The sequence below is a fragment of the Lampetra planeri genome, chromosome 37 (assembly GCF_965212315.1).
Source record: "Lampetra planeri chromosome 37, kcLamPlan1.2.h2, whole genome shotgun sequence".
Lineage (NCBI taxonomy): Eukaryota > Metazoa > Chordata > Hyperoartia > Petromyzontiformes > Petromyzontidae > Lampetra > Lampetra planeri.
In genome coordinates, this window is record NC_136143.1 from 2,811,520 (window position 1) to 2,839,391 (window position 27,872).

General features: G+C 48.3%; 1 protein-coding gene across 2 annotated transcripts; it reads left to right on the forward strand.

The window, feature by feature from the left end:
- On the forward strand, nt 1–27,850 carry LOC144730894 (helicase SRCAP-like). 2 transcript variants are annotated; one of them, XM_078611717.1, is made up of 39 exons: nt 1–198; nt 2,395–3,333; nt 4,397–4,529; nt 4,913–4,979; nt 5,196–5,263; nt 5,381–5,662; nt 6,804–6,989; nt 7,579–7,719; nt 8,279–8,462; nt 9,115–9,500; nt 10,140–10,209; nt 10,336–10,425; nt 10,517–10,693; nt 10,966–11,201; nt 11,345–11,522; nt 11,771–11,907; nt 12,099–12,268; nt 12,484–12,676; nt 13,134–13,270; nt 13,436–13,622; nt 13,940–14,109; nt 15,067–15,649; nt 15,741–15,834; nt 15,962–16,267; nt 17,462–17,620; nt 17,921–18,061; nt 18,487–18,750; nt 19,051–19,208; nt 19,996–20,164; nt 20,562–20,721; nt 20,952–21,154; nt 21,290–21,459; nt 21,552–21,748; nt 21,892–22,006; nt 22,338–22,481; nt 22,908–23,099; nt 23,654–23,734; nt 23,884–23,944; nt 24,059–24,248. In XM_078611717.1, exons 2-39 carry the CDS (start codon nt 2,423–2,425, stop codon nt 24,067–24,069), a joined length of 7,311 nt encoding a protein of 2,436 aa, XP_078467843.1. In that variant the 5' UTR covers nt 1–198; nt 2,395–2,422; the 3' UTR covers nt 24,070–24,248. The 2 variants fall into 2 exon arrangements, with proteins under 2 accessions (XP_078467843.1, XP_078467842.1); XM_078611716.1 differs by lacking the exon at nt 23,884–23,944 and having other exon boundaries at nt 24,059–27,850.
- The last annotated feature ends 22 nt before the right edge of the window (nt 27,851–27,872 follow it).

The following is a 27,872-nucleotide window of genomic DNA, read 5'->3' on the forward strand; positions in this document are numbered from 1 at the left end:
CGCCAGAGCCGCCATTTCGCTCGCGGCTCGGCCTCTCACCGCGGCGGATGTTTCCCACGCAAATATCGCCCCGCAGAGCGCGCGTTTCGCGGGCTCACTGTATACGAAAAGTTACATCGGGCTCCGGGGAACACGGATGCCGACGCGATTCGGGTGGATGCCGCGCCCTTCATCGAAATATTTGTGAAGGAAAGTTAGGTGAGTGGCGACGGATGTGGAGGCCATCCAACATGGCGGCGCGCGGGGCCGCGGGTTTCTCGGCGCGGATTTGAAGTCGTTCTGCCCCCCCGCGTCCTCCCTCCCCCAGCGCCTCGGTCTCGTCGCCGAGAATTACTCTAATTTGTTGTGGAGTTGTGCTTGGTACCGGTTTTATATTTAAAAAAAATGGTAACGTATTTTAGTTCTGGCACTCGAGTCGTGTGTGGCTTGGACGACTATTTGTGTCGGGGGGGTTGGAGGGGTCCTTGCAGTGCTAAATGTATTGAGCCCCGGGCGGGGTGGCGTTACCTCGGGTAACGCGGGGATTACTTATGAGTAACGCCGGGATTACTTCGAGGTAACGTGGCGATTGCAGTGCAACGAGCGCCAGATTATGTTGCCATAGTGGTTATCGTGGGGATAATGGCACCGTGTGTTATAACGCGAGGTTACAATGGAGTTAATGCCGGGTGTACATCAGATTACCATGAGGTTAGCACGGAGTTAACGTGGAGTTAGCGCCGAGTTAACACGGGGTTAATACGGTTACGACATTGGTATGTCACGGCTTAGCGTCTGGTCAAACTGGACTTGACACCGGGATAGGACCGTGTGATGAGGCTCGTACGATGTCAACGTCAGCTTTATTGGCGGTACCCTTTGTTAATTCACTGCTGCCTGAAGGCTTCGCCACGTAATCAACCCCGAGTTGCATAACCATACTTCACCGCGCTGGTCAATGCGGATTTGTGAAGTTGTGAACGTGAGATTAAAATAAAGGGGCTAACAGTTCGATCATAAGGGTGTCACGTGTGGTGGGGTAAAGTGTGAGTACTCTCAGCTCCCCATGACGTCTCACCAACTTGGGAAGAAGCCAAAAACAATTTGGAGGGGCTCCATAAAGCTCCCTCACTCTCACCAGCAGTAGAGTGAGCAAGTAATTGCAGGGTTGCACCTTTACCTGTTAATGTGAGAAAGGGTTCCGCACGAGCCTTCCGCAGCATGGTTGTGTAATGGCTGCACAAACATTGTTACAGTACCTCGTTCTACACGGCGCCGCTGTAGTCATTCGTGCAACACGGGGAAACGCGGCAGGTTAACTAGATTCGGACCGGGTGGGTGCAACATTCGCCATGGCAGAGCCACCCGTGGGGTCTGTGGCCGGCGGCGCCCACGAGCGAATTCCCGTGAATGTTAATGCGGTGACCGCCAGCTGCATCTCGACAGTCGGTCACGGTGGCGCGCCGGGAGGGCTGCGCGGTTTGTTCGGTGGCTGTTTCGATGCGCCACCAAGGCCACCACGTCCCTGGGGTCCCAAGGCACACGGGGAGGGAATGGGGAGGGGGTGGCCTCGCACACGGGGGCCACGGTGGCCGCGACGCGGGGAGGAGAGACAAAGAGCGAGGCCGGGCCCCGAGTTGCCGGCACCGTGGCCACGTGGGGCGCGTCACGTGCCGCGTTTCCATCATTGCAGGGATGAAGGGGCGGCCTATACGCTCGTTTACCAACGCGGGGCTGTGTACGCATGTCTCCCGTGTACTCGTGTCTCTGTTTACAAATGTCTCTGTGTAATCATGTTTCTGTGTAAGCATGTCTGTGTACGAATGTCTCTGTACGCATGTCTGTACGAATGTCTCTCTACGCATGTTTCCGCGTGCGTTTGTATGTGTATGGATGTTTCCGTGTACGCATGTCTGTGTACCTATGTCTCTGTACGAATGCCTGCTGTACGCCTGCCTCTACGTCTGTACTCTTGCACGTTTGTATGGCTGTCTGCCCAGAGCGAGTTGCTTCATTACGTGCTCTGTGTTGTACCGTGGTCATGTTCTTGTTTGTACTGATTATCGGTCGTTTCGCCGTGCTCGCTGGGAGTGAGGATCTGGATAAACATCGCACCGTTGCTGTTGGAAACCGCGAATTCGGATTCCCTTCGGAATATTCAGACGCACGGAATGAATTAGCATAAACGTTAGTGGCTGTTAGCAACTGCTCGTTAGCGCGTGTTATTTCTGTCTTCATTTGGTGAGGATTAGGAAATCCAAATAGTTAAACTGAAATGTAAAAATATCTAACCACTAAAATCTATGACGTCTGCAGTCATGCTACCCACTATGTGTAAATGTTATTGATCAGCGGATTGATCATCCTGAAAAAAAACCATTAGCATTCCAATCCGTCTTCCCGTTCTGTTTAAAGGGGCAGGTACTGGCGTGGCATACTGAGGATGTACCATGGGGAGGACAAGCTGGATGTGAGACTGTCGGGACCGGGATCGGAGAAAACCATCAGCAGTAGCGACGACGGCAGCAGCAACAACAAACAGACTGGTCATGGGATTATATCCAGTCAACCTCCTGCTGCCGTCCACAGCCCTGAGCCTGCAGAGCAGGATTCTTCAGAAGCCATGGGCGTTCACAGGCCTGTGTTGACCTCCTCGACAGCCCAGCACGGCATTCCCGGGATGAGCAGAGATTCCAACGCGTCTCAAAATGCAAACATCATTCCAGGAACAAGTCCGGAGTTTAAGGAGGAACTGTTGTCCACGCGACTTCTCGAACCTGACCAAACACTAACATTAGATTCCCAACTCCAAACCCACGTCTGGCAGAGTAGTCAGAGTCCTTGCGTAAAGAATCGGTCACCAGAAGTCGTCAATGCGGCTCTCCTGGAGACTGGTCATGAGTTGTCAGAGGCATGTTTTGCAGAACATGCGCTGGACTCGCCAGTGGCTTATCGTTTACAACATTCCCTGAGCGAATGTCCCTCAAACCAAATAGAAACTGTCGTAGAGAATTCACTTGAAGTGGTGCAGCAGGAGTGTTCTCTGTCCAGCTTCGATAATTTTTTGACCAAAGCAGACTTGCCAACAACGCTGGAAAGCGGCGAGTTGGGAAGCTTGCAAGAAGATTTCGTTGTGTCACATGACATGGAGCAAGATAATCTAACTTCAGTACAGCTGACGAGTACAGTGACCATTTCTGAACCGCACAGCACTCCTTCCTCCGTGTGTCCGGAGGAATCCGGCGATGTGAAAAACATAGAGCAGGCAACCGAACTTCTAGAGAAGAGTCGACTGAGCGGACTGATCTGCGAACATGACCAGAGTGAAATGCAAAAGCTGCGGGTGATACACAGGTAGTGACAGCATTCATCACCTACATTTTGGTTTTGTATGTATGTCCGTTGAACTTCTTTTGCACCTCACGTAGCCAATCGCCAATCGTGCTAACCGGAGGTGTGGGGAGAAGGACAACATACTAAACACAAAAGCAGTTGGAAAGAAATTAGTTTTGAGGCAAATGAAACATGCTCAATTGCTTAAACAGATAAATGCGTGTGAATAGAGCATCCTCAGTATTAAGAATTCACCATCCTAGTCATTTGCACCGTTTTATCAGGAAAAAGATCAAGTTTATCGTAATAGTGAAAGCGGACATACATATACTGTGTCCCACATGATGCTTTTTTGGAGAGGCCCGAACCAATGGGACACGTTGGAACATCGCACTACTTTGACTCTCAAAGTGAAGTGCACTGCAAAGCAATTGTGGCTCCTTTAGCTGTGACTTCACACTGAACTGAAAAGGCACATTTCAGGCAGTCCCAGTTACTAGTAGAAATGTACAATAACCATTGTAGCATAGGATTTAGTACTCTATAAATGGCCATGATTTTCGGTGGTTTCTTTTTTGTTATTAACTTTTTCCAATGTGTAACATGACATGAAAAGCAATCTGAAACGCATTCCAAGCTGTTTATTGGCTACATTTACTCTTACTGGAAATAATGTGTTTTGTTAAAGCTGTTTTAATACGTAGATTTGTTCAGGCTGACGCATCAGGGCACCCCATAACTGAATTAACCCATTCATTTTGGGAACTATTTTTGTTCATGTCCACATCCATTTAGCCATGTCACTTCTACAAATGAACTAAAATTCTATATAATTTACATTATAAATCTAATGTACTGGTAATCAAATGTTTTTCATTTATACAAATGTAAATTGATTGTACTTTAAGCTAATGCGTCGCATAAGACAGTACAGCATATAGGTACATGACAAAAAATATCCATTGTTTAGCCGCAACAATTCCTAGAATTGTGGAGCGAGTGGTTTACATGCCTGCTGCCAAAGCAGTCCAATTGTTTGTTTGACCTGAAATGGAAATACTCACACGCAGCTTCCTCCACACAGAGAGCAGGTGAGCGAGCTCTACTTTTTGCAACGTGGAGGCAACATGGTGGACCTTCAGATCTTTCTGAAGAAGCCGCCGCCTCAGCCACTGCAGCTGTTTCTGCAGGAGAAGAGCCTTGATGACGTGGAAGAGGTGAGCTCAGTATTGGAACTCCATTGAGTGAGTGAGTGGACACGTTTAAAACGTTGCATTGTTTAGTAAATGAACTCGCTACCTGGCAATGTCATGATTTTGGCCAGCCGAAATTAACAGGAAGGTGACTTTAACGTGTCAACCATTCCAACACCCGGCTGGCTAGAGCACTGCAGGATTTGCTTGCATGGTTGTCGTCTTTCCTCGCAACGGTGCCAATGATAGCCTGCGACACTTGTTATCTCCAGCCATCGTGACATTCGTGAGGGTCTGTCGATTCAAGAATCCGTAAATGCAATAGTATATCAAAAGAGCCCCCCACACATACATTTCTTAATCTGTGGTCGAGAAGACGGGGCTGAATGTGTTTTGTTTTGCTCTAGGAGGGCTCTTCAGAAACCATTTCTGCTTCAAGTGGCCATGCCGTCGGTATCCAGCACCACCCTGCAGGTAACTAAAGTGGTTTTGAGTCCTTTTTGCAGAGTAGCTACCCACTTTGTTTTTGTTCTGTTTGAGCTCTAAAAGCAGTATATTTATTTGTTTTGTATGAAACACATTACAGAGTCTTTTTTGCAATTTGCCCAGTAGTAAACATATCATACTTGTCGGTGTTGGTTATTACCGCTATCTAATGTATAAAAATGCTTACTCTTTATTTGCACGCAGCTGCTGTGCTGACTTCTGGCAATTCAGAAGGACCAACTATTCATAACACTACATCGTTAGCAAAGCAGGTGGGTAACACAATCAATGGTTCATGAATGTTGCCTTAATTGTTTAATTTACCAAAAGCAGAAAGGCAAGCGGTGCATGCGCTTATAGTAACGGGGATGCACATTTGCTTGTTGCAGGCGTCTCCAGAAGGCATTGGTCCTCTACGAAGTAGCAGCCGAACTGCCGCGCTGGTTTCATCTCCTGGGTCAACGCGGGTGACGCGGCAGCACTGCTCGCTCACTTCGGAGGCAGGGTCGACTGGCGTCCCTGTCAACAGAAACCTGCAGACCTCCCTGCCTGGCAGCCACAGCACTGGGACGAGGGGGCATGCGTCTTCGCAGCCGCGATCGCTTTCCATTTCCTCCGTTTGCGCCTCCGCCATTGATGGCAAGGACGACATCGCTGAGCGGGCAAAGCAGGTGTGCAGGCCTGGTCGGTGTCTATGAGCAGAGCTTGTGGACAACTTTGAATGCTTCATTTGGATGTTTTTACTTGTGGAGTGGAGGCACTTAAACACGCTCTGATATTTCTTGATTAAAATATATAGGTTGAACCCTCTATTGCACCGTACGTAGCCAACCGTGCTTAATCGGAGGTGCGAAAATGTCATAAAAATGTGTTGTTTTATTGTTAATGCCAATAGCATAACTTTTATAATACTTGCTTTACTTAATGTACAAAAACATACACGTTTATTGTTATTGGCCAAACATCCCAATGCTAAAATGACCTATTCATTTGGGATTACACACCGCAACATTGCACCTACTGCCAATACTATGCAGGACCCTTCTGAAAAACAGTCTTAAGTATTGGTGAGGCTTTCATAGGTAAATAAATGTAGTATTAATAATATACTCCTATTTAGGTGTCACTTGACACCCTTGAAAACGAGATGTTCCATCTCAAAGAGATTATGCAGGTAAACATTTTTTCACGGATGTGTCTTGCTTAACGAGTGAGATACGCTCCGCGCAAATTACTCGCTAAGCGAAAACTTCTTTAACGATCATCATTTTCTCATCGACTCGCTCCCATGTTAAAAGCTGAGCTAAGTTTGAACCCCAAAATTTTCCTTCAACTTTTTTTCATGTGAGTACTACAAATTGAAGCCGGTTCAGATAATCGTGACTGGTGCTTTGCCGTGAGCGGAAATCGAACTTTGTTTACTGGGTTTGTAGCACTGTGCGCTAACCGTAACATGACCCCTCCCGCCACCCACCCATTAAGAGTGCCACCACAAGACCCTCTTCCCTTACACGACCAAACACTCGTGCACTCAGGACAGAGTTGCAACATAAACAGCTGCGGGCTACTGTGCGCCGCCAGCTGCCACGGGATGCATGTTTATCGATCTGTCTGCTCGATAAGCGAACATTTTGCTTGTTTTGCGAACAAATGGGTCTGAGTTCAAATTGCTTGTTTTAGCGAATCCTTGTAGGATTAACGCTCGTTAAGCTAGACACACCTGCATTTAAAAAAAAGTGCTTTAATTAGTGGCAAGTGCAGTCTTGCCTTTGGCAATGTGCAGAATCTATTAACTGTCTGGTCTGGCCACAGGAAGCAGATATCCAGCAGCGGGTGGCACACCTCAAGAAGGCCGGCCTGTGGTCACTCAAGAAACTCACTCGGGTAACCGAGCCACCCAGACCCAAGACTCACCGAGACTATCTACTTGAAGAGATGCAGTGGCTGGCTGGGGATTTTGCCCAGGAGCGCCGGTGGAAGCGTGCGCTCGCTAAAAAGGTAACAATGTTGTGTTGACTACCGTGTGTGTACTCTTTGGTTCTTTCGGTAAAGTCACGTAGGTGAAAAAATGTAATAAAAATAAATACATTAAATCACGAGTGACAACCACAGCAAGAGCATTTTTTACTGAAGCGGGAGAGATGCCGGAGTTAAGGGGTTTATATAAGTCAGAGAGGGCGGTGCGGGGGAGGGAATAAGGGGAGGGGGAGCGTTGTGTGTGCGCTAGGGAATGGGACGTGAGACTGGGCAGGGGGGGGGGAAGTGGGCGGGGCTAGAAGTAAGGGTGCGGTGGAGGTGCACTGGTGGGGGGAGAGCAAAGCACCGACAACGATTGCAGCCAAAAACGTGACTTTACCGAAAGAACCAAGAGAATGGATACTTGCAGTCACGAAAACTTCAAATCTACCGTGTGTGTGTTTATATTTGTGTTTTGTTGATGAGGCAAATATGCCCATGTCCTGCCCCGCAAGCAGTTGGCACAGTGGCCTTTTGTCAGATTTGTTTCAGTCATGATACCCTCGACTGAGCTGTTGAGCATGACAGAGGCACGCACACTGACGTGTTGGCACGCTGTAACTGTACACAGCTGGCCCGCACTGTGGTGCGCTTCCACGAGGAGCAAAAGCAGAAGGAGGAGAGGGCCAAGAAGGAGGAGCTGTCCAAACTTCGCCGCATCGCTGCCAACATTGCCAAAGAAGTGAAGTACTTCTGGACCAATATTGAGAAGGTGTGGTTCACAGCTGCCTTGTGGCGCACATTTTATTCTGCAGTAGAAACTATTGCCTCCTAAGTTTAACAGCATGTGAAAAGGACGCAATGTGAAGGACTGCAAGTGTTTTTCTTTATACTATTTAATAAGTAGGGTTTTGCCACAAGTATGTGTGGTTAATGCAGACTTGATGCCTTGCAAAAGGTATCTTTTTGGTGTTTAAATATCTTAACACTTGTTTTATTCCGAGAAAGGGTAAAATCTATTATTATTTTTCATCATTATGATTTTTATTTACATTTTTGGGTTAGGCCACATTGATCAAATAATTGTGGTGTAACCCAAAAATCTACATAGAATAATTTAATTTCATTGTTTTCTGCCCTGTTACAATTTGACATTATGCTTTAACCAGTGTTTGAACTGAGCGGTGTAGGACAAATAGGTTTCATTTCGGGAAGCTTCTACATTTACATTGTGATCTCTGGCTGTAAAACAATACACGGGGCTAAGGGATGAATACAGTGAGAATGCACATAGTCCAAAGAGATTGGAACCTCTGGCTGTGGTCCATCAGGTGGTGCAGTTTAAGCAGCAGAGCCTCGCAGAGGAGAAGCGCAAAAAGGCCCTGGACAAGCAGCTGAACTACATCGTGGATCAGACTGAGAAGTACTCGGACTGGTTGAGCCGTGGCCTCAACAACTCCATAGCTACTTCTCACACGGGGTCCCTTTCCTCGAGCCCAGCACGCACGGAGGCCGGTAAGTGCGGGATGTTGTCTTCAAGACTGAGACATCAACACATCTCTAAACAACACGGCACTCCTTATTACAAATGCATATAGTGTAGACATGGCCGTCTATATTGGGTTGTGGGGCCCGGGGAAAATCACACCGTGTGGGGGGCCCCATTAGGCCCTCAAACTAAACCAGGGTTATTGCATCTGACACCGTGATGTGGAAGCGTGGGGCCCCTCTCTGGGCTTTGTGTTTAGTTTGTCCTTCCCCTGCACCTCCGATTAGCACAGTTGGCTATATACGGTGTGGAAGAAGTCCTACATATATACAAAGTGCGGGGCCCAGGGCGGTCACCCCGATTCGCCGTACCTGATGTAGGATGGCTATTGCATGTCACTGCCATCTGTAGAAAAATCGAATTAAACACATGGAATTACAAATTCACCGATGAGGATTATTTACTTTTAAATGCGAGCATTATATTTGATGCAATTTAGCATTGTAATTTTTGAGGTGGCCCATGTTGGTAAATGTTGGTTTTGAAATGTTTCAGTTTCAGCTAAACACGATTTTTGATTAAATTGAAAGTTTTGGTAATATTGATGGATTCATTAAATATTGTCAATAGTATTTTTCTTAAAAAATGAAAACGGTCTGCATCTTAATTTTGTTGCAGAGGATGGGGACTTTGAGCCGACGGATGAGTCCGATGACGAGGAGACGATCGCGCAGGCGGAGCGGGAAGAGGCAGCGAGCCGCGAGGCGCGGCGCCGCGAGATTGAGCTGCTGCGGCGCGAGGGCGAGCTCTCGCTGGAAGAGCTGCTTGACTCGCTGCCTCCGGAAATGCTGACGTCGCCTTGGCAGAGCGACGGCCGCGTCGGCAGTCGCCAGCACAGCCGGCGCCGCTCGGGCAACCTGCACGCCAACGGCAAGGCGTGGACGCCCACCCGCCAGGATGACGACGACGACGACGATGATGGGCAACTAGATGAGGCTCACTGCGCCAGTGAGGAGGGGGACGTTGATGTTGACGAGGACACGGAGGATGACAGTGTGAAGGAGGTTTGTAGGTATTTTAAACCATATTACAGTCTTCAAAAATAATGTGTAAATTAGCGGTGGTTTCACATCAGTTGTCACCATTTACGAAGAGTATTATTTCAAGCATGATTTACTGGTTGATGTTTGCGTGCAATAATTTAACCATTGTGAAGGTAATCAAGTTTATAGCAGCGGGATGTGGTCACGTTTCATTGCGGTTTTCTATAAGAGATGAGCTCTGTTGCACCCATGGAGCTTTAGCCACACTCATTTTTCTGGTGCCGGCTGGTGAGGTAGCCGTGTGCTTTTTATGTTGTGGCAAAATCAATGTAGGAACTGCTTACATCACTGTCGGTGTTTGTGACTGTGATGTCAATGAATTCCTCAACACGTCGTGAATATTCTTTTCAATGCTGCTTGCATGTGGAATTTTGTAGATGATCCTTTTTAGAAGCACATTTTCACATAAAGATTTTTAATTTTTGGCAAACAGTATGACAGTTTTTTGCAGTAGACGTTTAAAATAAAATTGTCATTACCGTGGTGTTGTCATAACGAGTAGACTATAGAACGGACATGAATGCCACACGAGTACCACTGGGTTGTATTTGTGCGGTGGTGTGCGTTGTTGACGTTGGTTGTGCTCTTCGTCTGGTGCAGGGCAGCGGGCACGGCAAGCGCAGCGACTCTATTACCGACGACGACGAGTTTGATGCAGAGGATGAGGATGGTGAGAAGCTCGCTCGTGTACAGAGGTTGTCCTAGGACACAAATTGGCAAAATGTAAAAAAGTTTAAATGTCCATAAATTGCTCATTGATTGGGTTGTTGTACGTTTGACATCCTGTATGGAGTAGATGAAGATGTGGAAGAGACGATCGAAGAGCAGGAAGGGGTGGAAGGCACTGCCAGTTACCAGCAGGAGCTGGACGAACTTGCACAGGAAGGTGAGACGACCTTCACGCTCCACGTGCCACATCGGCGTCAGTGTTATAACAGTCTCCAGTGTTATAATGTGCTTGGCGCTGTGCTTCACAGGAGAGATGCCTCTGGAAGACCTCTATAAAATGTATGCAAGTGCATATGAAGAGCAGCAGGCAGATGAGGTTGTGCCTGAACCTCCATTAATTGTGGAGGATGTGGGGGAAGAGGTCGAGGTGAAGGAAATGGAACCAAAAAGCCAAAAAGAAGTGAAGAATGACGATAATAAACCAGGTTGGTATAAATGTCTATTGTATGTAATCTCCATAATAGTTAATCAAGTCCAGATGGAGAAGTAAATAGCTGTATTGCCGATGGATCTGTGACCCCCACCCTGAGTCTTGCTCCTGTTGGCTGCCATGCCTGGATAGCTTACATTTTTGTATGACCTAACAGTATCCAAATCAGTTACTGGGCAAGTATTCAAGGCTTACAGAACATTTTTCTTTTCATTATTATTACTATACCTTAATGTTTTTTTTTTACTTTCCCGTCTTGCCTTTTAGAGAGTGTAGATTCTCCCACCATTTCAAACCGAGATGAGAACGAGGATCAAGAGATGGAGGGCGATGAAGAAGGAAGCGACCTTGGGATGAAGTTCCTTGTCACCGACGACAAGGAGCCACAGTCCCAGGCTGCTGAGGAAGGTGCTGATGGTGTAGGCCCCAAGAAAGAAATAACGGATATCGCAGCTGCAGCTGAGAGCCTGCAGCCCAAGGGTTACACGCTGGCGACCGCACAGGTAATGTGGAAATTTGCAACAGCTACCCTGGTTTTTTTGCACTTTAGGATCTCTACAAATGAGTGCCTTTCAACCTAACACATGCGCTTATCAAAATAACTGGAGAACGTTGAACAAGTGGTCGCATTATTTTTTGCGCGCAGGTTAAGACTCCTGTGCCTTTTCTGCTGAGGGGCTCCCTGCGCGAGTACCAGCACATCGGCCTCGACTGGCTGGTCACGATGAATGAGAAGATGCTCAATGGGATTCTGGCTGATGAGATGGGCCTGGGAAAAACCATCCAGACCATCGCTCTGCTTGGGCACCTGGCCTGTGACAGAGGTGAGTACTTAACCCTAAAGCTCTTGGATGTTTTAATGTTAAAATATATTTTTTTACAGGGAAAATAAATGTGTGTTATTTTGTAAAGCTATTTTTCAAGTGTCTTGACAGCGCTTTACATTCAAATTTTCAATTGAGGATTGTAGAGATCTTATAACAAATATGCAAACGGACATACATAAAGATTGTTGCCTGTGAGTGGGGCGTGCAAGAGCATATGTAATGGGTGATGTCGTCCCTGCTGCCAGGAAACTGGGGTCCCCATTTGGTCGTGGTGCCAACAAGCGTCATGTTAAACTGGGAGATGGAGTTCAAGAGGTGGTTTCCTGCGTTTAAAATCCTCACCTACTATGGCGTACCCAAGGAGAGGAAGCAAAAGAGACAGGTTTGTATCTTCCCATTTAAAAACCTGCTGCAATGAGAATTACATTTTATACCATTTTTTGTGATGGCCACACTTGCTACCTCCTCTTATGTTACCTTCAGTGCAGTTCATGTTTTTGATGTTGCCAATACGTTTGTGGTGTGTCCATTGTAGTCACTGCATTGTTGTTGTGTGTGGTTGGCAATGCGCAGGGCTGGACCAGGCCCAATGCGTTCCACGTGTGCATCACGTCCTACAAGCTGGTGCTGCAGGATCACCAGGCCTTCCGCCGCAAGAAGTGGAAGTATCTCATCTTGGATGAGGCTCAGAATATTAAGAACTTTAAGTCTCAGCGATGGCAGTCACTGCTTAACTTCAACAGGTCAGATTTTAATGTTCAGCTTTATACTGTAAGACATTACGTTGTTGGTGGCACGTTAAAGGTTTTTATGGAATAAGATTGTAAAGTGATGTGCCGTCTTCCTTACGCTGAGTGAATAATGTGCTCAGAGCTTGGCTTTAAGTCGTGAACGTAGATGTACCTTTGCTGCTTGAGTCAATCTCAAAGTCACATTTCCAAATCCACTGTGTGTACAGCCAGCACCGGCTCCTGCTGACAGGGACGCCGCTGCAGAACAGCCTCATGGAGCTGTGGTCTCTCATGCACTTCCTCATGCCGCACGTGTTCCAGTCGCACCGCGAGTTCCGCGAGTGGTTCTCCAACCCGCTCACAGGCATGATCGAAGGCAGCCAGGAGTACAACGAGAGCCTGGTCAAACGTCTGCACAAGGTGTGGTGCAATGCACGCATGCACATAATATACATTTGTGCTTTCCGATGCATTTTGTGGCCAGCGTGTGCAAAAGGCGTTTTATTGAGTTTGTATTGCAAAGGCCAGTGGTTGCCAAAGTTGTGGTCCCCAGGTCGTGGGAAGTGCTCTGTACAATTGCTGCAGATATTACTTTTGTGAGCAATTTAAATTTTGAGAAATAGGTAATTGGTGCATGGTGGTCTGCAAATTTTTTTTGAGGGTTTTACAAGTGGTTCGCTGGTCCAGAGATTTAACAACTGGTGTAGGTATATGTTTATATTTACTATATCCATTGTGTTTATTAGTATTGTATCCTCGTGTTACATTTATTTAGCATTGTCAGTTCATGGTACCTGCATATTTTGAATGTAAGTCCGTGTGGAAGGTCCATTTGAGGGGCTGCTGAATGTGTGTTGCTATCATTGTCTCCTGTTAGGTTCTGCGTCCCTTTCTGTTGAGGAGAATAAAAATGGACGTTGAGAAGCAGATGCCAAAGAAGTACGAGCACATTGTGCGGTGCCGGCTGTCCAAGCGTCAGCGCTACCTCTACGACGACTTCATGTCGCAAGCCACGTACGTACAGTCTCTCGCTAGTTTACAAGTTGGGGTTAATGTTCTTGGTTTTAATTACTCGGCTAATTGACGATATTGCTCATGGTGCTACTCACTGATGAGGCGTGTACAGAAGGGACTTGGGTTATGTATACATTAATGACGTGGATCATTTTGTTTTCTCAGAACAAGAGAGACTCTGGCGAGCGGTCACTTCATGAGTGTAATCAACATCCTCATGCAGCTTCGCAAAGTTTGCAACCACCCCAACCTGTTTGATCCTCGGCCAATCACGTCGCCCTTCATCACGCAGGGCATCTGCTACACCACCGCCTCGCTCGTGTTGACCGCGCTGGAATACGATCCCTGGCGGGTAAGCCCCGCTAGCAAACTCCCTGTCACGCTATACCCATTGTGTAATTCACTACAGTTCTGCTTCCAGCCGACTTAAATATTAACAACGATCAATGTAATGTTTCGTCAACATCTGGCACTTTGAATGGCATATTTGTGCTAGGAAGGCACCATCCGTTAACCAAAAATAAATTGACTTGACTAGTAACCTACCCAAATATACATTTATATATTAACCATTGTGATGTGTCTCGACTGATAAACTGTCATAAAAGCTGATTTGACATAAATTCCTGAGGTGACTCATGACCACAGTGTGGTTTGTGCTCTCTGCAGCATGTGGACCTGTCCATATTTGATCTGGTGAATGCCGAGAACCAGCTGTCGCGCTATGAGGCCGAGGTGTTCCTGCCCAACCGCAAGGTGACTCGAAAGCTGATCGAGGAGATCTCCACTGCTCCAGACCCCCCGCCCCGGCCCAAGCCCGTCCGCATGAAGGTTAACAGGTGCAGCAGCGCTCTGAGGAAGCCCCCCCCCCACACACACTGCGTGCCTCTCCACCCGCAAGCCATGTTGGCGTACTGGCCGAGATATTCATTGTTTCCAATGTGTTATTATCCATAATGAGGTATTTTTTGGGATGGATCACGTAAATCAGTCGCCACCTGACACGGCCAATTAGTAAGGTTTGTCACATAAACAAAACATGCCAATTCGTTCCTAAAACAGCACACCGGTGTGTTGGAGAGTAAAATCCCACAACATTTACAATTCGAGTGCGAAGTTTCGCCAGTAATTTACAACGAGCATCATCAGGCGGAGAGCCAGAGTTATGAATGCCGTTGGTTTACTCTCCAACGCACCGGTGTGAACTAGTAATGAATTGGCATGTTTTGTTTTCGTGACAAATCTTACTTATTGGCCATAATCTTTACTTTATTCATGAAGCCTCACAGCGTATACATTTTTTTTTTTTCAGAGGTTCTGCTTCGGAAGTTTTTTGGCAATTATTGTGTTTTGAAAGTAGGAGGAAACCAGAGTACTAAAGAAAAGCCTTGCACACGAGGAGATAACATTGAAATGGAACGTAGCCTTCCATCAGCAACAGCGTCGTTATGAGCATCAGTAGCTGCAGTGGTAGTGTCGTCAACAGCAGCAACATAATAATTGTTATCACCAGGTTGGATCATTAGTGTCTTCAACAACTTTGACTTTCTTGTTGTCGCCAGCAGCAACAGGTTATCCCTGGGGTTGGGGCCACAGGCGTGGGCGGATGTGCGAATGGGTGTTGTGGTGTTGCCTGCAGAGGTGGGCATGTTTTAAAATGTGGCATAAATTATTATTTAAAAAAACAATGTGTATTTTGTTATTATTATCGTTGCATCCCTGGTTTGTTGTAATTGCGCAATATGTTGTGTGATGTGACATGCTAACAGCAAGGATATTGGTTTGTTTTTTTACAGAATGGTGCAACCTGTGCAGAAGTCAGAGGGCCGTACGGTGGTCATGGTCAATGCACCCAAATCACTGGTGCAGAACAGCCTGCAGAAACCTCTGCCTTCTACCGCCACAGATGGGATTTTACCCACGGCATCTCCGGCTGCTGTGGCACAAAGGCTGATCGCGGGGGTTAGCACAGAGCAGTTGCCCTCACCGGGCCTGCCTCAAAGGCTTCTGCAAGGCGTGGTGCCGGAGGTGGCGGGGGCTGCGCATGTCTACTCCGTGGCCGCGGGACAGAAGAGCGTCGGTGCCGTGGAGCGAGTGGCTTCTCCAGCGGTCGTGGTGCAGAGGCAGGCGCTGGGCGCCATCATTGACACGACCCGGCCTGTGGCACCGCTCGCACAGCCCCCCGTGCCCGTGGCTCCCAGGCTGATCTCCGAGCTGACGCAGCACGTGGCATCCCCGACCTTGCAGAGGCTCGCGCCAGGGATTGCCATCGATGGAACCCAGGCCATGCTGCAGGCACAGCGGGTCGCTCAAGGCCTTACTGCAGAGGGGACCCAGCTCACTGCTGCCGCTTCCCCCACCCTATTGAGGCTGTCACAGGTAGGAGCTCATAAGATGTTAATAAGCAACAGTTTTAACAGTTATTCATAGGCATCGTAATTTAATATTGTGGAACCTCTGTGCAATGCAGGGCTTGGTCATCGATGGCACACAGCGCGCCCCCACCGTACATCTGCAGGGGCAGCCCCAGATTCGACCCACCACCCACTTTGTAACCACCCAGGGTAAGATTCCACAGGTTTTGTGTCTTCACTTGTTAATGCCCTGCAGAAAATGGAGATGTGTACGTTATAGTCCAGTTTGTTTTGTCATTGTGTGACTGAAGACATGGCCTTATTTTTTGTTCACCAGGAACTGCCTTGGCGCACGCCCCGCGCATGTACGCCGCAGTTCCCATTCAGCAGCATCAGGCGAGCGGAGGCCAAATAATTCGCAATGCAGCTTCGGCTGTGAACCCTGCTGTCGCCACCACCTTGACCCCCACGTCGTCGCCCGTGAACCCTACAAACCCGCTGCGGCTGGTGGCCCAGGCCAGCCACATGGCGCCGCTGGCAATTCAGGGCCAGAGGGCCCAGCTCGTCACTGGGTACACGTTGCCTAGTGGAGTGGTGCAGCAGAGGGTGGTTCTGACCCCACACACGCAGGCACGGCTACCCAGTAAGGCTCCTCCCTGCTCTTTTACGTGTAAACAAATAAAGTGATGATGTCATATCTGTGGATTTGGCATATTCCATGTTCTAGCACTTGTGTAAAAACCAAATGGCTTCTGAAAGCACTTGTATATTGAATGCAAGTTCTGTGTTCATAAAGTGATGCATGGTATAGAATTATACCTAAACTGTAATATGTAGTTGAGGAAAACAACACCTGCTGATCTTAAAACAGCAGTTAATTGTAATGGTACAATAAAACCTCATATACCCATGCAGTGATTTGAGATCGGCGGTTGACTGCCTGTATTGAAACCTCGTGGCAATTTTAATCATTTTGAACCCATTGCAATATCTCACCCCGAGTGCGAAAGGACCATGTACACAATGCGAGTTGTTGTTGTGGTGGTGAAGCTTAAAAAAGGCACGGTGTAATCATCGACTTCATCATGCTTTCTCTCTCACACACCATCGCCTCTAACCCAACACCCCCTCACAAGCTCCGGGTGGCTCTGCTCCGTGAGCCGCAAGGTGACACGAGTGGGAATAATAATTAAACGTGCCCCTTCCTTACATCTCGCCCAGCAACACGTGCTGGGCACGTGAGGGAATGCCCATAGGAGCTCTGGGGTACAGATATGTCCCTTGCTCGCTCAAATTTTAATTTGACCAGTTATAATCTGGCCAGGAGGTTTAGTTATCGAGTGAGCAGCTCACACAATTGGAATGTTGCTAGTTCACATCCTCTGGTTTCTGGTTGGCTCGGTCCATTGTCCTGCTGGGGTCGGTAAATAGTACCACCACTTCGTGAGGAAGTCAACCGTGGTTGTGCTCTGCGTGGAAATGCAGAATTTCCACCACTGGCCAATGGCTGTAAACAGGAGGGCGAGCACGGTCTCAATGCTCATTTCAGCAGGACACCACTTTGTTAACTTATTAACATGGAACGCGAACATGACTGCACATGGAAGAGTGCCAATATACTAACCTCTCCGGCATGGTAGACCGCAACAATAAATGGCCTTTTAGTCAATGTGTAGAGAATGCTCGACATGAGGCGTTAAACATGATTCTTTTCTAAGTTAGAATATAATAAAATAAACTTGTAACCGTGAACCAAATCATTGATCAAAGATGTTGGTGCTTCAATGGACGTTTTCTGGCCCTAATGCTGAGTGTGTTGTTGTTGTTGTTTTGAAAGGCGGGGAAGTCATCAGCATCGCTCAGCTGGCCGCATTGGCCAACAGCCAGGGCCAGGCAGGGCAGCCGCTCACCTTGCACATCCAAGGCAACAAACTCACGCTGGCCTGCAGCCCAATCCGTACCCTTGCTCCCGGACCCCAGCACATACACATACAGGGTAGGAGAGCATGGCTCCCTTCTTGATGAACACGTTTCCTTATTTTTTCTCCATGAAATGTATACAGCGTTTATTTTCTTCATTACATTGTTGCTGTTCTGTAATAGTTATTCAGAAAATGTGATGCCATTTTACAAACCAATTGTTTATCTGTCCAGTATGACCTGTGCTGCACTTTTCCCACTCTTTTTACGAGTGTCTGAAATATGTTCTTGGTCTCAACGAAAGTTGGTTTACCGCTCAACCTGGAATAAAGCATTGTGTAATAGCGCGTGGCTGCTTGTCGCTGTTGCGTGGCAGGTGGCGTGGTGCACATGGTGAAACCCGTGTCACAGACACAGGTCCTTGCCCAGCCCGGCAACACCAAGATGGGCATGGCCACCCTACCCCAGCAGCAGTTGGCAGGTGCTGCCATCTCGATGCCAGCGAGAACCATAGCAGGTAATCCCATCTGCATCCTCTACAGAACTCCTCTTGGTTTTGTGTTTAAATCCAAATATTTGAACAAGCATATTTATACATTCCCATTTTATTGTATATTGCCTATATGTAATGTGATATTGATGGTGGATGTGTGGTTGTCATGATCGTCTAAATACCTGTAAACACCTATGCAAGCGTATATCTGGTTATTTTTCTGGTAAAACATTCTCTAATGGGAAATAATGGTAACTGTTGGAGGGAACAAAACAATGTTTGAATGTCCATAATTGTATCGGTTAACACGTCTGCATTTACAAACGTTACGCTTTGAAAAGCTTCATTTTCGCTAACCCTGCGGGAAACTCATAACCTCTCAACTTGCTGTGGCTTTTCTACCCGCTCCCTCTCCTCCACTCTTCCTGATGCATGCATGCCCTTTGCAGTTCCAGTTGCCACCTCTACTGGCTCAGCTGGCTTAGTTAGGCAGGTCGTTCCTGCTGCCGCCCACGCTGCCGCCACTGCCACCTTAGGCGCTGCCCCACGTCCCTCTACCGCCGCCGTCTACCCGCCTGTGAGGCTTCCTTTTGTGCCTGCGCCGCACGCCCCGCCGGCCCGGATGCTGACACAAAGCAGCGGCACCCCCCTGCTTAGGGTTCCCACGGTCACGCCGGTTGCCTCGCCGCAGGTCGCCAAGCCAGGCCTAAAAGGTAACGCTGCTAAGGTGGGATACCATTGTGTTTTTGTAGCTTGGGGCAAACGGCACATAATTCACACGTTTTAAGTAATTTAGTAACATTCCTAACTCTTAGTGCCTCTTTTATTTACTCTTAATAATTACCTTGCTATTTTAAAATGGTGTAAATGGTTGTGTTTTCTGCTCCATTTAAGTCTTCTTTGTGGAGAGATTACATCGGTGCATTTTTTCGACTGCGTTTTTATTGTTGTTTACGTATCGTGACGTTGCTTTGTGGACTGACGACGGCCCGCGTTTCGGTTTTGGTCGTCAGCCGTCCCCGCGGCTGCGCCGCTGACCAGGGGTCCTACGACCCGGAGCGTGGATCGCAAGGCCACGGCCGAGGAGGCCCCGTCCAAACGCAAGGATAGCGCTTCTGCCGCCGAGGCACCGGCGCCAAAAAAGCCGGCAAAGAGGTCACCGCTTTACTTGGTGAGGGGGCGTTCACACATCAACACGGTCGGGGCCCCGGTGCACAGGAGGATAAACTGGGAGCAAGGTCCAGCTATGTTGTTCCTTGCTCTGGCACTAAGCTCATTGGGCGTTGCCGTGGAACGTTTATGGGTTAAAAGCATTTATAAACCGTTACTCCGTTCGGTTGAATCAGTGCCGAAATAAAAGTGTAGCTTTTATAATCCGATTGGCTTTCCAGATAAATTATATCAATCAGTATTGGTTTTTATCAAGAAAACCCCATACTGGTTTGTACATTTTCGGTCTCATCGCCAGAGTCTGACTCGTTAAACAAATGCTGTTTGATTACCAGGTGTCACTGGCAAGAGAAATACGTGTAAAATATGGGACCCCGTTCAATGCAAAAATGTATTACTGTCGATAGGCTGATGGGCTACAATTTATGTTTTAGTTATGCAAGGAGACGCTTCAGAGTTAGGCTTATTATATATGCGTGTTTTGACAGCTGAAATACTTTTTAACCCTTCACCCAATGACCCAGTCTGTCTCTAATACATTCTCTTAGTTTTTCATGTCTGCAGATATCAACCACACTGACACAAATTGACAGCCAATTTGACTGCACTTGTTTCTCGAAAAATAATTCCGCTCGTCCATATCGCGTGCTTCTGTTCGACCCCCCCGGGGGATGTCGCTTGTGACGTTGCGCGTCGTGCCACAGAGGCCAGGTTGACGGTGGTGTCTTTATCGGGTGTGAAAACGTGACTGTGTTTCTTCTGCGTCTGTCTGCGTGCGAAACGTGAAGTTGAGAGTAGAGGAGCTGCGAGCTCAGCGGCAGCAGGATCGGCTGGAGCGCATTCACCGCATCAACGAGGCGCGCTGCGCGCCCAAACCCATCTACGGCACCGAGGTGCTGCGCATGTGTGACCTGTCGAGCAGCGCGGCGCAGACGGGCTCGCGGCCGCACCACCACGGTGGGGCCCTCTCGTGCCGCAGCACATCCACGCACCACCTCCTGTGATACTTTGCTCGCACCGAGTGCCAAGGGCCTCTGTGTTAAACATAAATTCTTATGGATCTTTCTCTAGGTGTCTTTTTAGTTTAATTGTTTTCCTGTGCGTGCGCTTGTTTACGGTTTTTTGAGTGGCTGGTTTATCTGTGGTGGCCCTGATGGACACTAAGCTGGCATTTGCCTCTTGACGTCTTATTTTTTTGACCCCTTTACCAGATAACTAACTCATAACTGCAATAATATGGTCACTTGTACTAGTTTTTCACTTTCACTATATTAGATATTTACCTTTTTTATAGTTTTCTTCCATCTGAGGACAATCGAGAGCTAAATGTGTATTGCGTTTTGTTTTGTAACAGAGGGCGCCTGGAGGTGGTCCGGCTACGTGCACTGTCGCAGTGTGCGGCAGTGCTGCAAGCCCAGCCACCCGGATGTTTTCTGGAGTCAAACGAGCACTCTGCAAAGTCTCTGCATCAACTCGGAGCAGAGGTTGAGGGAGCTGAAAGAAATAATAGAAAGGCATGTGCATCTCCTTATTACGCGACCAAACTGCTGACGGGAATTAACCTGCTTGAAAAGTGTACCATCCGCGTATGGCAAATCTGGTGTTGAGTAGCGAAAAAAAATGCAAGTCAAATGAAGAGGTGCGCCGCGCCTTTTGCGGCACGCGAGGTTCTCTCGGGGGCGTGTTGTGTCTCGGGATGTTGGGACAATGTGTTGTGCGTGTCGGCTCTCACGCTGGCGTGTAGGTTTATCTTTGTGGTGCCGCCCGTGGAGTCTCCGCCTATCTCGCTGCACGCGCCCCACCCCCCGCCTTCCATGCTGCAGAAGGAGAAGGCTCTGTGGCAGCGTCTGCATGAAGAGATGTCGCCACGCTCAGCCGGCCTGCACCGCATCCTCTGCAACATGCGCACACAGTTCCCCGATCTGCGACTCATCCAGTACGACTGTGGTGAGTTGCCACATTTCGGCTCGGTTGTCCACCTGGAACAGCCGCGTCTTATTGTGTGCTTAACAGTGAAATCACAGTTATTGCGAATTGGGATACAAGCGGCTGTGTTCTTAAGTTGCGCGTTTGTGTTTGCAGGCAAGCTTCAGACACTGGACATCCTTCTGCGGAAGTTCAAAGCAGGCAGCCACCGTGTGCTCATCTTCACGCAGATGACACGCATGCTCGATGTTTTGGAGCAGTTCTTAAACTTCCATGGCTACATCTACCTTCGGTTGGACGGCACAACGCGCGTCGAACAGAGACAGGTGCTGTTGCGGTCGATTGAAATGAGCGGTTGTGACACGCTGTCTCGTGCCTGTACGGTATCCGGTGACGCTTGGCGGTTAATGTCTTTTAGTTTCTCATGGACCGCTTCAACGCGGACGCTCGCATCTTCTGCTTCATCCTGTCAACGCGGAGTGGCGGCGTAGGCGTCAACCTGACCGGTGCCGATACGGTGGTGTTCTACGATAGCGACTGGAACCCCACCATGGACGCACAAGCCCAGGATCGCTGCCACCGCATCGGCCAGACTCGCGATGTCCACATATACAGGTCCTTACCTCAAGTATCCTCCTGCACTACGGTTTGCCACATACTCGCTTAAAGGTGCTAGGCAATCGTTTCTTCAGCTTAAGACTCTAGGCACTGCTGCTATATGGAGCGTCGTCAAATTGAGATACTTCCTCTTGTAACAGGCTGATCAGCGAGCGGACCGTGGAAGAGAACATCCTGAAAAAGGCCAACCAGAAGCGCATGCTGGGGGACGTGGCCATCGAGGGTGGAAACTTCACCACTGCTTACTTCAAACAGGTGCTGGAGTGGTCATTTGCCCTACTCCCTGCAGATTGTCTGGTTGTATGGAAGGCATACTGGATACGAATGCATTTTTTAAAAATATGAGACGTATATAAGTAGTTTCTTTGACGATCCATTCACATTGTTTGGTTTTTGTGAATTTGTGGTGGATTTGTTATATTTAAAAACTGTTATATCTTTATCCATGCATTGCTGTGGTGCTCTGATTACATTTAACTACAACTAAATTACAAATGATTAGAAACATACTTCTGCAAAGCGCTATAAAAAGAGTGTACACTGGCGGTTTACAAGCGGCATGCTGTTGTTTGGTTTTGTTCCTTAGCAAACGATACGGGAGTTGTTTGAAATGCCGGTGGGCATGGAGGATGCCTCGAAGAAGGAGGCGGCAGAGGCGGTGCCGAAGCAAGCCCCCTCCACCGAGGAGGACGGCGCCGTTCCCTCCAAGGACACCAACATCCTGGAGCTGGTGCGTAGCCCTGGGCTCTCCACAGCCTCAACTCGACAGTTCTCGTAACGATAGGGATGTGTTTTTGAGAGAGTGCGTCCTTCACGCACGGGCGCCTGAGCACTTTATAAGCAACAAGCGACTTGCATCGCCGTCGCATCTCAAAACGCTCAAAGGGCACCCTCAGCACCTGGCCTGCGATTTGGCATTAATCTGCCAGTAGGGGGTGGTGATTGCTGCTTTGTGTGATTCCTATTGAGTAATTTGTGGGTAATTTTATACATTCGGAAAATGTGGACCATAACGCCAGCAACGTTGACCCACTCGGTTTAGAATTACATTGGGGGATGTGTATGAATAGCTTGCAGTAGGAATGAACCCGTGTTTAGGAGTTGTTTGTGGTTAGCGAAGGATGGCGTGCACTCTGCGTGCTCTCTGCGTGCGCAGGCTTTGGGCAAAGCGGAGGATGAGGAGGACATCCGAGCGGCGAGCCAGGCCCGGGCTGAGCAGGTGGCCGAGCTGGCCGAGTTTAACGAGAACGCGGCCGACGACGGCGAGGAGGGTGGAGTGGGGGGAGAGGGCCGTGATGAGGAGGAGCCCTCCAAAGCCGAGGAGGAAATCAACGCACTCGTGCAGCAGGTGAGGTCGGCGCGAGGCACCTCCGAGGTCACTTGTTCGCACGGTTGACCAATTGACTTCACGTCGGATGGTGTAAACTAGCGTACGGACTTGCCGTGTTTATTATGACAGTCACTTCCAGCCCTTTGTTAATCCGCTACTTGGTGAAGGCCTCCCTGCGCCGTGTTGCTCGTGCGGGTTGTTTGACCGTAGCACACCGGTCGGTGCGGCCTGGTGTATGCACCCGGGGAAGGCCTTCAGCGCCGGTTCGGATATAACTCGCTACGGACGCTAGCCGTGGCTGGCAATTGGAGTTAGCACGATGCGCTATCCGCCGCATCACTGCTCCACTGTATGTTTATGTAAAGTTTTTGTAATTCCATTACGGGCACTTTTCAAGTAAAATTCTGGAAAAATGCCAGAACGCAGGAAGTTTCAGCACTTGAATGTATACACGCTCTGCCGTCAAATTGTCTGCTTCCATTGCACAATGTTGTTGTTAAAGTGCGAGAGTGCTTTTTGTTAATGGAGCCGTTTGAGTTGTTGGCTAAGAGGCTATTTTCCTGTGTGCACAGCTGACTCCAATAGAAAGATACGCTCTGAAGTACCTCGAAGCGTCAATTGCGGCCGAGACGGAGGAACCCAAGAGCACCAAGGTAAGCAAGCTTCAAGAAAATTCTGCAGAAATTCTCACTGGAATGTGAATTCGGCTGCAAATAGTCAGGGAGGCATAGTGTCTTGACATTGTTATTCACTTAAATCTGTATATACGTACATGTAAAGCCCTTTGTCAATCCACTGCTAGATGAGCGCTTCCCCACGCCGTGCGGGCCATGGGGGTTGTGTCACCATACTTCACCATGCTGGTCAGTGTGGGTTGGTGAAGGCGGAGCTGCCTTCGACAAGGCAGCATAAACGACAGTCCATAGTTGGAATTACTCGAATCTAACATTTGTTTTCCTTCGTTCTTTACTGCTCAGGAGCAAGCTAACGTTAGCAAGCAAGATGTGAAATTAACAAAGGCCGACGAACCGAAAGGTGACGATGCCGCCAAGGAAATTCAAACGCAGGAGACGCAGCCGGAAGACGACGCTCTTGCCAAGACGCGCAAGAGAGGCCGCCCGTGCCGCAGGTCAGACACCAGTCAGGCGGCAGATTCTTCTCAGGAAATTGACCAATCTGACGCAGTTCCGCACGACGAAAGCGATATGACCATTGACAAGCCGGATTTCAGTGAACTGCTTGAAAGCGCGAGTAACTGCACACAAGTACTGAGTGAAGCGTCCGACCGAGCGTGCGAAAAATTGCATTCCCCTGCGAGCTTGCAACAGGAGACCGGTTGCTCCTTTGCCGAGCAAAATTCAAAATCATCGGGCAGCTACTCGGCCATGAGCGGTCATCCGGAGGAGAGCCAACCCGCGTCCGCTCCGAATCAGGGTAGGGAGGAGCTTCTTGATGCACACAAAGGAGACGTTTTGGAAGAAGGTGCCACAACAGATTCCATGATGGAAAATTGCTGTACCGCAACTGCCGTGGCTACTTCCCCGGTTGTCAGTGGCGTAAGGGAGATTGACGATTCTGAACGTAGTACGCGCAGTGTAATGACGCATGCTGATGCAGCGGGTACTCGAGACTGCACAAATGAATCTCTTGAAAGCACGCCAGAAAATCCCAAGCAGCTTGAAGACAGCGCAGCAAAGTGCATCGATGCATTAGAAACATTGGAAAGCCCACATTTTGACAAGGAAAATCAAACTTTGCATGCTACAATTTCTGCAGATAATAAATTCACGTTAACGATAACATCACAAGAATTTAAATTTAAAAATGATATTTTAAAACAAACTGATACTATTTCACCCAATTTGGATGTGCATTGCGTGATTAATGCTAACTGTGTAAATCCATCCGTAAGAGATGAACAGTTAAACAGTCCAGTGCTATTAATGGAAGACCCGTCTGATAGTGCTTCACCGGTCGCCAAGGATGTAGAACAAGCTGATTTACCAGCCACAGGCAATTTGGACGCATCTGCTGAAATCTGTAACAATGGCTCCAGTTCTAGTTTGACTGTGAACGTAAGTCCGGGTACCCTGGAAGTGAGCACCCAGCAGCGTGCTGGTTCCTCTCCCGTCACGGATGCCAGTTTCACTGATGATTTAGAGGTGGCCAACATCCAACGTCAGTCTCATCCACAAGCAGAAGCATTGCCAGCTGGCCCGGCAGATGATGGATCTCGAGAAGTGGAAGCAGCAGAGATTGAGAAACCCCTTAAGCGAGTTCTGTGCGAGGACACGCCATCAGGTTGTGATGCAGAGGACTCGGAAAATGCTGTAGATGGTAGAGAGCTGCCTGATGTTAAGCCCGTGATGAAGGAGGAGAGGATGGGTAAACCAGGCCGCAAGAGGAAAACCGATTTGAATGCCATTGTACAAAGCCATACGGAATGCCAGGACAGTGCTACGGGCAAGGAGAAGCCAAGGAGCCCTATAAGAACCAGGTCTGGCATCAAATCGCGCGATACAAAAAGGTCGTCGGGCATGCTGGGAGCAAGAAGAAGACTGAATCTCAGGTCGAGTAGTCGAGAAGTTAACAAACGTGAAAAAAATAAGTCCTTGTCAAGGAAGGACTTGGAAACGCAAAAAAAAGCTGGTCATTCAGATGTCGTAAAGAGGAGAGTGGGAAGACCAGCAAAAATTAAAAGCCCAAGTGAACATATCAATAGTTCTGATGGAGAAACACAGCTGTATAAACACAACATGACGGGAAGCTCACCTGGAAAAGACCTCAACCAAAGCAATTCCGATGACCAAGAACCCCAAGCTAAAATTTTATGTCGGCAGGAAGTAGATTCTGATGACAGAACAAGTGCAGATGAGGCTGGCATGCCGTCTTTACCTTCAGAGACTTGTGTCGAAGGCGGTCGGTCGAGTACCCCGACTATCACCCGCGCCAGCCTCCGCCGTTCCGTGTTGTGCCAATCGCCAGCCAGGACTGTAGATAAAGCGACGCGTAAGAGACGGCGATCGTCGCAAGCGGCAAGCGGCGACGAGCGGTTAAGCGGAAGCGACTCCCTCTGTATCAGTGGCAGCGATGTCGGTGCTGGCCGCACCCGGGGTGGCAGCAGCTCCTCTGCCAGCCGACGGTCTCCCAGTCAAGCTGCCGCTGCTCTGAATAGGCGATTGACCCGTCAAGCGATCCGTCGAGGGATCGGATATTCCAGCGACACAACGGAGAGCGGGTAGCTCGCAGCTGGGTCTCTTGCCGTTGTTAAATGCGACCTGGGAAGAGAGTGCAGTTCCCTGATGGTCTGCATATGTTGGTTCCACGATCTCGTGACCAATTAGTAACTGCTAGTGTTTTACCCATGCCTGCAAGTGGTCCTTGGTGAATCATGATCCGAAAAAATTGGGCAGTGCCTCTGGCGACATGTTTTGGAAACGCATGGCGGGTAGTACAACAGGACTAAATTCAGTCTCACCCCTGCAACACTGTGCATTTTAGACCTACAACTTTTACCAAAGGGCCCATCTAAGTCTTGAGCAATTGGAAAAGTTGAGTTGTAATTTGTGTAGCTTCGGCAGTGGGTCAGTAGCTCGAGCTCGGAGACTCCCGCTTTTCGGCGCCAGGGGGCAGTGTTGGCAAATTGAGGGAAGGTGGAAAGAGGTCCTTCCTGTTGCATGTGGAGCAGGGTATATGGGTGGCTCATTGGCACAGGGCCAATAGGCTGGCTGGATGTGGCAGGGTGTTGTCTCAGCCATTGTTCCTTATAGGAGACGTTAGTAACGACACTGCTATCATGACGTAGCCCCAGAGTAAACGACCCGCTGTTTTCCCCCTATTTCTCGCAAGCGCTGAAGCTCAGGATACCTGGAGCGATGGATGAGAGGGAGAATTGGTGATTTAATATTATTTTTAGCAACGAGAATCTAAAGTTCTGTCCATTATGTAACATTTGGGTCTCCAATTACATTGTGATGCCTTGATTTATGTGCTGTACAATCCTGTGTGTAGCCTAGGGTTAAATAAATAAATGAAAAGCCTAACATTGTCATCATGAAATGTAGTATTTTAGCGACACCCATTGTATGTGGTTGAACATGTAAATATCCTGGCTGGTTACCATGTGGCATTCTAAATGTTTTCTTGACAGGCCGACGGGCGTTTTACTACAGAGTGGAGTCGCCGTGCATTGCTGACCGCTTTGTATTGGCATTAACCATGTGCTTTTGGAAATCGCCACAACGTGTAGTGACCTCTAGCTGTGTGTGTGTGTACCTTCAGAATACTTTGATGCTGTAGTTCATGTGCTCGCTGCTGGACTCTACCGCAAAACACGTTGTACATTTTTCAAAGTTTAGTCATGAATATACACCTCGTGACAAGAAATGCAGGCACTTTTTTCGTGATGGACCTTACTATGTGCTTTGGTTTGGGTCTCGCTTTTCTCTGTACTACGTGCTTGAAAGAACCATTACTTGATACCAACTATGTTGTGCAAACAAAGTTGAAATCTGTATAAATGGCTTGGTGATTTTTTTTGGTTCCATTTCTTAAATTGTGTGAAGAGGCTGTGGCAGGCGTGGTCGCTTGTACATCTTATGTATTATATGTTATTAGAAGTGTTATCTATGCAACGTCTGTTTTGATAAGAATTTAACGGAAACTGCAGTATTGGAATCGCGAGACTGCATTTTTGTGTGCAAAAGTATCGATTGATAGAAATGGCGATGTTCAGAAAAATGAATGCGGTATTAAAATGTAAATCCACACACGCCAATGTCTGTTAAGTGT